The sequence below is a fragment of the Protopterus annectens genome, chromosome 10.part0, assembly GCF_019279795.1.
Source record: "Protopterus annectens isolate FY-2018-M chromosome 10.part0, PAN1.0, whole genome shotgun sequence".
In the NCBI taxonomy this organism is placed as follows: Eukaryota; Metazoa; Chordata; order Ceratodontiformes; family Protopteridae; genus Protopterus; species Protopterus annectens.
In genome coordinates, this window is record NC_056744.1 from 1,381,670,737 (window position 1) to 1,381,683,043 (window position 12,307).

At 43.1% G+C, this 12,307-nt stretch overlaps 1 protein-coding gene across 1 annotated transcript in view; it reads right to left on the reverse strand.

Annotated features, from left to right (window-relative positions):
* Nucleotides 1–5,333: 5,333 nt before the first annotated feature.
* Nucleotides 5,334–12,307, reverse strand: part of LOC122813607 (calcium-activated chloride channel regulator 1-like) — a 769,024-nt gene continuing 762,050 nt past the window's right edge. Inside the window, exon 14 of the mRNA XM_044086019.1 lies at nt 5,334–7,237. Coding sequence (XP_043941954.1) covers nt 6,780–7,237 — 458 coding nt within the window. The 3' untranslated portion in view covers nt 5,334–6,779. The remainder of the gene's footprint in view (nt 7,238–12,307) is intronic.

Consider the following 12,307-nt stretch of genomic DNA (forward strand, 5'->3'; position numbering starts at 1 on the left):
TTCCTTCCCGTCGATCCGTTTTTTATTTGTGGTACGGTATGAGCATACAGTTTGAATATCGTAGGAGTCATCCTTATATCCGTCGTCACCTGCGACATGTGGGTTCATCACACCAATAGCTGTTCCTCGGTGTGTACTTGTGCGCATATCACCTGTGCATCTACTCCATTCATTGCACGCGTCGTAACTAGGGCATGGTTCATTCCTCGCCTGGGCGTTGGTTATTTGCACTACCTTCATGGAGATGGTCTGTATTGTGTTATGTTATGTGTGACTGCAGCCGCTATGTGTGGCGTCAGGTACATTTTGCAGTGGTGTTAGCCGTGGATTGTGTGTGTTGGGTATGGTATTATGTTCGACATGTGGGTGTCCCTGTCCTGGCGGCGTCTGTCGATGGCGTCTTGCATTCGGATGTGTAACATAGCTCTTGTATTCCTTTAAACAACGGATGCAGGTATGCATCCGCTGCTGATACTGTTTCCCACGCGAGATGTTGCGGTTATGCCGCTGTCATTGACTGCCTGTATGTTTGTGCTGCTATTGTGGCTTGTATCCCTTTGATATGTGTGATGGGGTATATCGGCGGTTGTGGGTGACGGGTACGGGTTGTGGGTCTTGCATTTCTACATACACGGTATGCTTGTGTGTGTGCTCCATCCCTGCCTGGGGAGCTGGCAGTTACCTGTCTGTTGTTCTGGGAGTGTAGGTTGTGTTGATGTCGTCTGGTGTCGGTATCGCCTGCATGTGTGCTTCCTGCATGTATTCCTCCGTCACATCGGTAGTATATCTGCGGTTATTCATACGTGCTGACTATCCCTTGGCATTTTGTCCAGGATATTTACAGTCATTGTGGTCCTGTACTTGGGACGGCCTGTATGCTACCGGTTGCCACCTATTCGGGTGGCGATTGCTTGTTTGACACTCATAGAACACACAGCGGTGTTTACGGGCCGATACGTAGCCATGATCGGTGCCGGGGTAGCACATGCGTATTTCCGTGGTACATGACTATTGCTGTGTAACGTTGCCGACGTATCGTTTTGCAATTAACATATCGGTGTCATACATACGGTCATGGTTTGTACATACGTCCTTTGCATTTCATGTTGGCTATATTCCTGTGGTACATTCTGGGACATTTTCGCTTTGCATCGTTTTACGTCACCACGCGCCTAGCCAGGGAGAGGCTCTCAGTACTACTTTGGGGGTACTGCTGTACATACGCCTGTGGTTCCTATACTGTATGCCTACACATGTTATTCCACTCCGCCTGTCACATGGCACCTACATACACATTTTACAGTGGCACACACATTACACTCGCACAGCGGAACACACGACACCCTCACCGCACACATACACATGCTGCCGCTGTCACAGGGACGGTTGCACACAGTACCTGCGTTGCCCGCATCACCGCCGGTGGTGTCTACCTCCACCCTCATATCCTCATAATATTACCCGCACATGTACTATTACTGTGCGTGGCCTGGCAATCATCCCAACTCGCGATTATGCATCTAGGTAGGTTGACCTTTCCATGGGTGGCGTTTCCTGTTCTGTCAACCCTTCCGGATACTCAGGTTGTCGTTCACTATGTTTACTATGTACAGATATCACGTCTTACTTCTCTGTCACCTTGCATCCCTCTGATTCTCTGTCTTACCTGTTGTACTTTATATATGTGTATTTGTACATATATTTCTATGTGTGTAATGATATCTATCTCCATATCTGTGTATGCACATATGTACATATGTATACACCTTGCGGCGAACGTGGCAGCATACAGCAACGCCGTCTGCTGTAGGACCCGCGTACGGTTAAGATGTTGGCGTTCCATGCTCCGCTGGCTGTTGGGTGTGCAGTGTTTGGGTGCTGCCTATGTTGGAGTCACACATGGGACCACCCATACGGTACATTACGGGTGGCCATGTTTGTGTGCCGTCCATTTCACTGTGTGTGCAGGTAGGGAGGTGTCAGTCCATGGGGCCTATGCTGTCAGAGTATGTGCTATACGTTCCCTCTTTGCCAGGGCATAGGCATATTGGGTATGCCTCCGTCTGCCTACTGGGGCTGGCACAGTGTGTTCATGGCATTGAACCCTCTGTGCCTGTGCTTGCCTTGGCAGTTGTGGTGGGCTTTGTGGCCCTTCACCATTATGTCCCTGCAGCAGCTGTTTCCTCAGGATCATATTATGTAGCATGGCACATACTATGAATATGTGGGCACATGTGCCTGGAGAGTACTGCAGGGCTCCACCGGATGTATCCAAGCACCGGAACCATGATTTCAGCATCCCAAACACACGCTCTATGATTATTCTGGTTTGTGCGTGTGCCTCATTATGGCGTTCTTGCATGTGTGTGTGTGCATTTCTGATGGGTGTCATCATCCACGGCTCCAGTGCATAGCCAGCATCCCCGACAAGGTGGTCTTGTGTGATGTCCCCCCTGGAGAATACCTGATACAGCTGTGAGGCATGCCAGATATGGGAGTCGTGGTAGCTTCCAGGGCTGCCAGCACACACATCCATGATAATGCCCTGCGCATTGCACACGACCTGGCAATTGATGGAGGGGAATCCCTTGCGGTTTATGTAGCGTCTACCCTGCTCCCCAGTTGGTGACTTGATTTGTATGTGCGTACAGTCTATCGCACCCAGTACCTCCGGGTATTGTGCCACACGGTGGAAGTGGTGCATATTGCTAGCCAACTCCTCCTGAGGTCTGGGGAAGTATATATACTCATGGGCATGTTGTAACATGGCATCCAGAAACTGGTGTAGTACCCTGGATGCTGATGCCTGTGAGATGCCCATTATATCCCCAGTTGGCCTTTGAAAGGTACCTGTAGCCAGTATTCGCATGCTTACACATACCTTTGTGTCCACTGGGATGGGCTCCCCTCTGTTGTTTCTTGTTCTCAGGCGTGGCTGGCACAGCTCCGCTATTTGCTGTAACGTGTCCCTGTCCACCCTGTAACGCTCTACTATCTCCAGGTCTTGTAGCCCCTGGTAGGTTACCCTTGGTCTGAACACTCTCCTTCTCCTCTGAGGCCTACGGTAGTTGTCGGCACCCTCCTCCGCAACTCCGTCTGTCTCTGACACATGCTGATGTATCACGGCCATGGCGGCACCCAACATATACATTTTAAAAGTTCCCCCTGTGTTTACACCTAAAGTGCGGCGTTTGGGAATATGCGCTGTGTGTTGTGTGCATTCACACTTTATACTGTTGTGCTGTACACCCGGTGATGTCATTGGGTGTGTCTGTGCGGCCGTATCTGTGGATTATCTTCCGTGTTTTACCGTTGGCACTGCAACGCTGTTGCCTTTGGTGTTACATTACACTTGCCTGCATTGGTTTAGCTTTAGACCTTACCTTACTGTTTCTGCACGTTGCGCATACTATTTCCTGGATTGCATCCTGCAGAGCCCTGTCATGTGTCGTTTCTGGGACATGGCATATCATGCATTTTGTCTGCCGCCGCCGTTATGCTACCTCTCTACTTGGTTGTGCTGTATCGGTTCTTCACTCTTTGCAATTCTGCTACATCCCCTACTTTCTTTGCATTCATATGCCTCCCCTATCCCATTTTGCGGGTTTCTGCATGCAGAGTTGTCAGCTGCCACCAATTGCCCTTCGTGGGTTGATTGGTGTTGATTGCTCATTACGACTCCAATTACACTGCTTCCGCATTTCCTCATATTCTCCGCATCACCTTCCTGTATCCGTTGTTGTTGATGGGGCGGCCGTCACATGACTGGGTTAGGGGAACGTAGTCATCCTCGTGCACATGCATCTCTGCGTGCATTGTGTGCTCTCAGCGCAACTATTTCCCCACACGCCGGTCCTGCTGCTGTGATGTGCATTGTACAGCCCATGTTTGCTGGGCTCCAATGTGCTTCCTCCTACAGTGGCACACCCCTCTGCGGTTGACATGTATTCCCTCTGGGCCACTCCTCGGTGTATTACCGCTGCGCCGTTTGGTGCAGCCTTATGCCGGCGGGGGTTTTGCGATTCAGTATTATCTGCCTCATTTGCATGGCATTGACTACTAATACATAGTTACGGTGCCGAACACTGCCGCCACTCCTTGGCAACCCTTGCGCCGTGGTTGTGGCTTTCCATGCATACTATGGTGTATTGTGGCTGTGAAGCTGATGTGTATTATACTGCTCTTTTATGACATTGTCATATTATTTCATTGTTTCGCACCTTCCGCGGACATGTCCTGGGGTTCTGCTGTGGTTTCTGCGGACATACCATTTATGTCATTATTTACATTTTGTGCATGTTTTCTTTTGACATTCTCAGTGTCTTTCGCCATTGGCATATTGCAACAGTATGATACCTGACGTTGACAGCCTTCCGTTACTCCTATGTCATGTTTGGATATATGTAAACCGTTTTTTTTGGTTTACATTGCCGTGACCTTATGCTACACCTGCGCCACTTCGTGGATCGCTATATGCCTTCATTTGCATGGTGCAACACCGCACATGGGGTGTTTAACATACCTACGCCGGAGGCGGCGCAACTCAGGCGCACGCCGGTAGTGCACGTGGAATTGGATCGTACCTGAATCGCTCGGCGGCCATATCTGGTGTTGTGGCACCTACGCTATGCGTGCGCCTGGCGCAAGGTTCATGAATCCCGGGGATTGCTTTTACATCTGGTTGAAGATTCTTCAAATGCTTTGCTTTGTCTGGCTGAAGCCAATGTGATCTCCTCAAGATGTACTGGAATCATCTCCACCTATATAAATCTGTGATTATTTCAAATCCAAACATGACTACAACAGTGAACTAAATACCCAAATAGTTGTACGGATTGACTTCCTATACAACCAAACATCCTGACCATTTTTCCCTCCAGCAGTTCAAGCAAAAGATGCAAAAGCCTGTCTGCCTATAGCCAAAAGATTTTGCTCCTTCTCAGAGTTTTTCATCCATGAAAGTTCATTTGATGGCTATTTTCCATTTTGGTCTGCTAGGCATTCTTCTGTGGGGATTTCCAGCTTCTTACAAGGTGCTTATTTTATGCTTCAGCTTACCTTTGCACTAAGCCTGTGCCCTTTGTTTATTTGGCATTCTTTTCCTGGAAGACCTTCTACTGGCTACCTTAACAAGAAGAGTTGCAAGCTCTTTCTCTCAAACCTCTTTATCTAGTTTTCCATAAAGAAGGGCTGGTCTTTGTCAGCTAGCAGTTACCTTTGTCTAGTTCAAATTTCTTAAAAGGAAAAAATAAAAAAAACACAAATACAAAGTTAAAAGTAAGCACTCTAGAAGGAGAAGGACATTCAACACTCCGCACTGGTGAAAGGTAGTTTATTAATCCAAAAGACATGAAAACAAAATATACAATAAAAATCACATAAATACAAACTGTTTGATATGTGATGGCTTTCTAACCAAATTTATCCACTCAGTTTAATGATGATCTTTGTCATGGCTCAGTGAAAGTGTCTTAAGTAAAAAATCCAGTCATGGACCCAGAGATCCACTACAAATTTCCCAGGAGAAGAATTGCCCACTGGAAGTATTTTATTTTCCTTTACTTTCTACACTTTGTCATTTCATTTTTCTATAGAAGATATTCCTTTTCTAAGCAGCTTACTGTAAAACGGGGGTTGCAATGCCACTGATATCAACTGATGGTATTGCTTCCTAATTTGTGCTTTTCATATATTTATATTGAGCTGCAGTTTCAGACTGTCTTTGTTTTGCTTTCTTTGAAAACTATAAATGCTGCAATAGATCTGTCTGTGACTGAGCTAGGAGTGCAGAATCTGTTATTAAAGTCAAAAATCCTAAATTCAGACTGTGTGTGTCCAGTCAAGAGCAATGATGTTGGGATTTATTTTATTTATTAAAGTTTGTAAAAAAGGATAGTGAACTTATCCAAAAATGGAACAATTTGAGACAGCCCTGGAGTACAGCAGGTTAACAGTTGTTTCTTTCGGCTTTTCCCGGTTAGGGGTCGCCACAGCAGGGTAACAGTAAGAAATAAAAATTTACAGTAAAGATTGCCAGGTAGTATAAATATTCCCAATATGCTTATTCATAATATCAGAAAAGACATTCAGCATAAGTAGATGCCAAAAGCAATAAGATTCATAGCCTCAGTACTGGTGGTGGTAACCTCAGAAACAGCCTTCACACTAGTTCAAGTGGCTTCATCCTTTATGTAGAAGATTTTCTGTAATCCTCATTGGTTTCAAGACTAATAGTACATTAGTAAGTCATAAAGTTTTCACGTTATAAATACTGATAGGGATGATATTCAGATTCTGCATCAGTATCCTAGTGTCATTTTGGACAAAATGGATTTTGCAGGTTATACAATTATAGATCACAGAAACTGATGTGCACTATAAATACCATTGTTATGCATTCTGATAAACTCTTTTAAAATATTAAGATGAAGAACAAAGCTGTGGTACAGAACCTGTAAAAATATTCCTTTAATTTTGCATGGTTTCATGTTACAGTTTGCTGCACTTAGTAGACATTCAGTATAAATGAAAATGATGAAAATGTTTTAAGAGACAAAATATGGGATTAAAATACAATATATCAATACACTGAATTAATGAAATTAGTCTAAATGAAGTGACAGTTATTCTGTGTTTTAAAACTAGAAAATTACAAATTAAGGTGAACTCTGAAAATGCTTCTTTCTACCAAACATAGGTTTCAACATGTTTCAATGTCATGCTGTGCTGCCACAAACCAAAATATGACTTAGAATAAACCTATTATTTAATCATTGCACTCAGGCAGCTTGGTGTGATGCTCTCTTCTTTTTGCTGCTATTTACACCACACACAACTGCACTTACAATAATTAGTACCACAATTAGGGATCCTGCAACTAACAGGACAAGCATTGTGATGTTAATACCCGTAATAGGGTTATCAGTTGGATCATCTGGCTTAACTGGATCATCTGGCTTAACTGGATCATCTGGCTTAACTGGATCACTTGGAATAATCATTGCTGCCTGTGCAATATTAGATATATCTGCCATGTTTCCAGCCTTATCAAAAGCACGTGCAGCAAAGTAGAGAATAGTTCCATTTTCTGTTACAACATCCTCAAGTTTGAAGGAAAAGCTTTCTTGGTTCCCAGCAGGAAGGGGTATAATGTGTGAAGTGTTAATTTGTTCTGCACTGCTGAAGTTATTTCTCAGGGTCAGAGGGTCCTTGCTCATTCTTATTTCATAATCAGAAGCTGAAAGGAGAAAAGTGATATCCATGAATTTGTTATATGGTATTTGTCCTTGAATCTAAAACCTTTACCACACATAAAAATCCAACTAAACAGTCATTTTATTTAGTCTGTAACAATTAGTATCATAAAAGAATGAAAAAACAAAACAGATTTAATAAGATAAGCCTTTGTCAGTTCTTCTTTTCCCTTCCTTTCAGGGATTAACAATGTCCTATTGTTTTATATTTGCCAAACATATCACCGGTACATAGCTTCATAATTAGATTAAAGTGGACAGATATTCATAATAAATCAGTGGTTTGGTCAAGATGGTATAGCCTAGTACAGACCTATGAACCTATATATTTTGGCAATCCTTCTCTCAGAAAGCCTTTGCCTCACTGATTTTATCACCTTTTTGATTATAATGTTTGCTTGTTTTCCTCATTACATGGGCACACATGACAGTCTGATGAGGTTGCAACTGCATGAAATGCATGTTTATTTCTTTGGAAATTTTTTCTTTTCACATTATTTTATCTACTTAAACAAGCAAAACAATTTTATGCAATTTTGTTGTTTATTTTCTATACAACTGAATTTCATTTCTGTTCCTCTTATTCTTTCACTACTGTATCAGCTGTAGCATCCATCCATCTGTCTATCTATCCATCATCTGTCTAATCTATCCATTTATCTACCTGTATTATCTATACAGAATGAAGAAAATAAAGAATTTTGCTGATGATTAACTACAAATGTTGAACTCTTAAAGAAAGGAGGAAGTTTTGTGATTGCTCAGGTGACTGGGAGGTGAATTTTTGGTAACATGTTAAGTTGGGGATGTCAGGGGGATATTGGTATGAATCTGAAATGGGATGAAGGAGTAGTCAACATATTTAGGAATACAAGGGGTTAACAGTGTAACAGTTTTAGTTTGGGCATGGCTTGGAGAAAATTGTTTTTTGAGGCATAAAAAGTACTTTGGTCCAACTTCAACATAACTCCTAGCAAGCACACATAATGGTTCTCTTGACTCCTCTGTCAGTCTCAGTGTTTATTCATTCCCCTGTTTCTGCAAACTATCATAACTGTTTTGAAACTAGAAGCAGTTAAAGAAATTCAACACTGGTAGTTCACCAGTTCTGTATGCCACTCCATGAAACGTACTATCAGAGTAATTACTGGTCTTATTATAAATCTTATCAACAGATCCTGTAAAGTGGTACACAGAGCTTGAATGAAAGCAAATTATTTTGTGAGTAATGCATAATGCCAAGCATTTGCTTGAAACAGAATTAATCAACAAAATAAGGCTGAATCCCATTTAGTTGAACAGAAAACATTGTGAAAAACCTATGTAATTCCTCCCCTCCCTCTCCAGGCCCCATGGTAAAGTCTATTTGACTAATAGAGTGTTCAGTGATTCAGTGACGTGGCATTGTTTTCATGGTCAAGGTTTATGCCATTAGAGGTATTATACAACTGTTACTTTACCACACGATGCAAGGACCTTAAGCAGTCTCAAATGCTAAGTCTTTTATAGAAGCAAATAATACATTTAACATATTAAAAGTTGGTTATTTTATCTCATCAATCCTTTTCTAGAGAAGCACTTAATGTATGAAACATATTTCCCCATCCATCATCAAATTTTTCAACTGTAAGTCCAGCTCTACTGCATAAAAGGAATGCAGTAATTAGAAGGACTGATGAACCGATTAATAAAGCAAAGTAGAAAATTATTAAATTATTAAAAGATTTGTTATAAAATAATTATAATATAGTTCAATATTCTATTGCAAATCTACATATTGTATAAACCTACAGATTATTAACACCAAATCAAAAAAATTAAATTTCAAACCAACCACCACCTGAATCAGTTTGGAACTACCCAGACATTATCCACCAAGCAAAACCAGAACTCACAAAATAAATGAAGCTACACACACTAAACACAGCATATTTTTTGTAGGAAGCAAGGCCTCTGCACCCTACATCTCCACTACTTTCTATGTACCACCTGCAAGATCACTCAGCAGTGGGGAAAAGAAATTCTTCAGGTGCCAGTGTCACCACATCTTGCAGAAATACACCATAATATTCTGATTGCCTTGCTAGAGGGCTAAAATAAACGGATGTATTTATAGTTGACTAGCAAAGCAATGAACCATATTATATAATATGACTGTGCAATATAGTATCAAGAAAAAAGAAGTTATGTACTCACCATAACATTCCATCTGAGTAATTCTACTTCATTTGTCTTCAACCTGTGCGTCTTCGGATCCACTTCGGATCCAACACGGCCACATTTTCCAGCTATGACTCCAATCTCCAGGCACCTCCCCTTACCCATAATGCCTCCCTGTCTCCCTTCTCCCTTCAGATCACGTTTGCTGCCTAATAGAAACAGACACCCAACCAAATAACACCTTATCTACCAAAAATAACCAAAAGGCTCAACTTTAGCCTAGACAAAGACAAGGATCCCAACAGTAACAATCTGAAAAATATATCATATCCTGAAGATAAGGTCAGGGGAAAGGAGGGAGGGATGGTTGAAGATAAATGAAGTAGAACTACTCAGATGGAATGTTATGGTGAGTACATAACTTCTTTATCTGAAGTAGTTTACTTCATTTGCTCTTCAGAGTTCCCAGCTACCTAATTCTTGGGTGACCCTCATGGAAGGATGTTCCAGAGCACCGCAGAGCCAAAGGATGCTCTACTCCTAGAGACAATGTCTAATTTGTAATGCGAGATAAAAGTGTGAGACAAAGCCTAAGTGGTAGCCGAATAAATGTCATCCAAAGATATTCTAGACCAAAAGGCCATTGATGTAGCCATAGATCGGGTTGAATGAGCCTTCACTTTTCCTGGTAGAGGCAGACCCCTCTCTGAGTAAGCTCAGCCAATGCATTGTGAAATCCAGTGAGCAATTGTCAGTTTTAAGACTGGTTTACCAAAGAAGGGCTTGGCATAAGACAAAAAGTGATCAGACTTGGGGAAAGGTTTGGTCCTGGAAGGTAAAACCTCAATTGTCTATGTACATTGAGGAAATGCAATTTATATTCCCCCTTGTTTTGGTAGTTAGGAAACAGGACTGGCAAGTTTATAGTCTGGTTAATATTGGATTCCTAAGCTATTTTGGGAAGGAAAGAAGGGTTAGTGCGAAGCGACACCCTATCTTTATGAATAATCATGTAGGGTACTTTGATCAAAATAGCCTGAAGCTCTGACACTCTTTTGGCAGAGGTAATGGTGACCAGGAAGGCAGTTTTTCATGTCAGAAATTACAAATCTACCGAAGCCACAGGCTCAAAAGGGGAAGAAACTAATGCCTGCAACAACAGGGGAAAGTCCCACAGAGGAATAGGATCCTTTACGGATGGTCTAAGAAGAAAAGCACCTTTAAGAAAGGTCTTTCACAGTTTAGAGGAAGCCAATGAAGACATATTAATCCCCAAGTGAAAACTAGATATGGCTGCCAGCTGAACCTTGACAACAGAAGAACTGGTGCCCTGTTGAAGAATGCTAGACAGAAAATCTAGAACTGCCGACAGAGGTGCAGTAAAAAGATCCAAGGACCACTGAGTAGCCCATATAGAAAAATGTTTCCATTTACTACTATACACTTTCCTGGTAGACGATTTGTGAGCAGCCACCAGGATGGACTTAACAGGGGATGACAAACTGGGAGTCCTAATAATCATGGGAAACAGAGCAGCCAAGCCGTGAGCTTCAGACTGTCTAGATCTGGGTGTGGAATCCCCGAAGGGGAGAGATAAGATCCAGAACTGGGTCCAGAGTCCATGGAGGAACAACTAGATGAGACCTGAGTAAGGGAAACCAATCCTGTGGAGGCCACAATGGGGTGATGAGGATCACAGTGCTCCCCAGCCTTTGAGCTTTCTGAAGAAACTTCGACATGAGAGGAAGAGGAGGATATGCATAAAGGAGACTGGGAGGCCAAGCATGAATCAGAGCATCTCTGGGCATTCCCTGGTGGGGGGTTCAGAGTGAAAGACTCACTGCACTTTGTGTTGGAAGGAGATGCAAAGAGATCACACCAAAGATGACCCCACTCTTGAAAGATCTGTTCTGCTACTGAAGGATTCAGAGACCACTCGTAAGGCATCAGGATAGATCTGCTGAACCTGTCCGCTAGCATGTTGGACCTTCCTGGAATGTGCATTGCCACCAGAAAACTGCTGGTGGAGATTGCCCATTTCCACATTCTCATAGCTTCTCGACATGGGATAAGATCTGGTTCCCCCCTGTTTGTTGATATACCAGACCACTGACATATTGTCTGTGTTAATTACAATTGTTCCTAGAGGGAGATGAGCATGAAGGGTCTGCAATGCAAGAAGAACCACTCTCATCTCTAGAACACTAATATGCAGATAGGTCTCAGAAGGGGACCAAGGGCCTTGAACTGTCCTTCCCAAACAGTGCCTCCCCCAACACAGTAGGGAGCCGTCCATGGTCACTGTGGTCTTGGGCAAGGCAGGTTGAAACTGGCATCCCTTGAGGAGATCTGGAGACTGAATCCACAACCAAATGGAGTCCCCTGCATACTTTCAAGATTCTCTCTGGAAAGGACAAAGGGAGGTCTAACAGAAACCACTGAACTCCCAGTGTCCACTGTAGTATTCTCATATGAAGACATGCCACAGGAAGAAGAGTGATTGTGGCTCCCATAGAACCTAATGCCCGCAACATTGCTTCGGCTGATGGAGATTGAGTCTGAAGTATGTGTAGGACATGGAGCCTCAGATTGCGCAACTTGTCTGACGTGAGGAACACCCTCATCTGTATTGTGTCCAGCCGTGCCCCGATGAAGTCCAATACCTGAATCAGGAGTAAGGCAGATTTGTCCATATTGATTGTGATGCCCAACTTGTTGGCTAGCCAAAGAAATGAGTCCCTGGTTTGACAAAGTAGATGATCCAAAGGGACAGTAAAGAGTCAGTTGTCCAGGTACGGAAAGACCTGAATGTTCTGAAGCTTCAGATGAGCTGCTACTACTGCCATTACTTTGGTGAATACCTGGGGGGCTGTGGTGAGACCAAATGGAAGGGT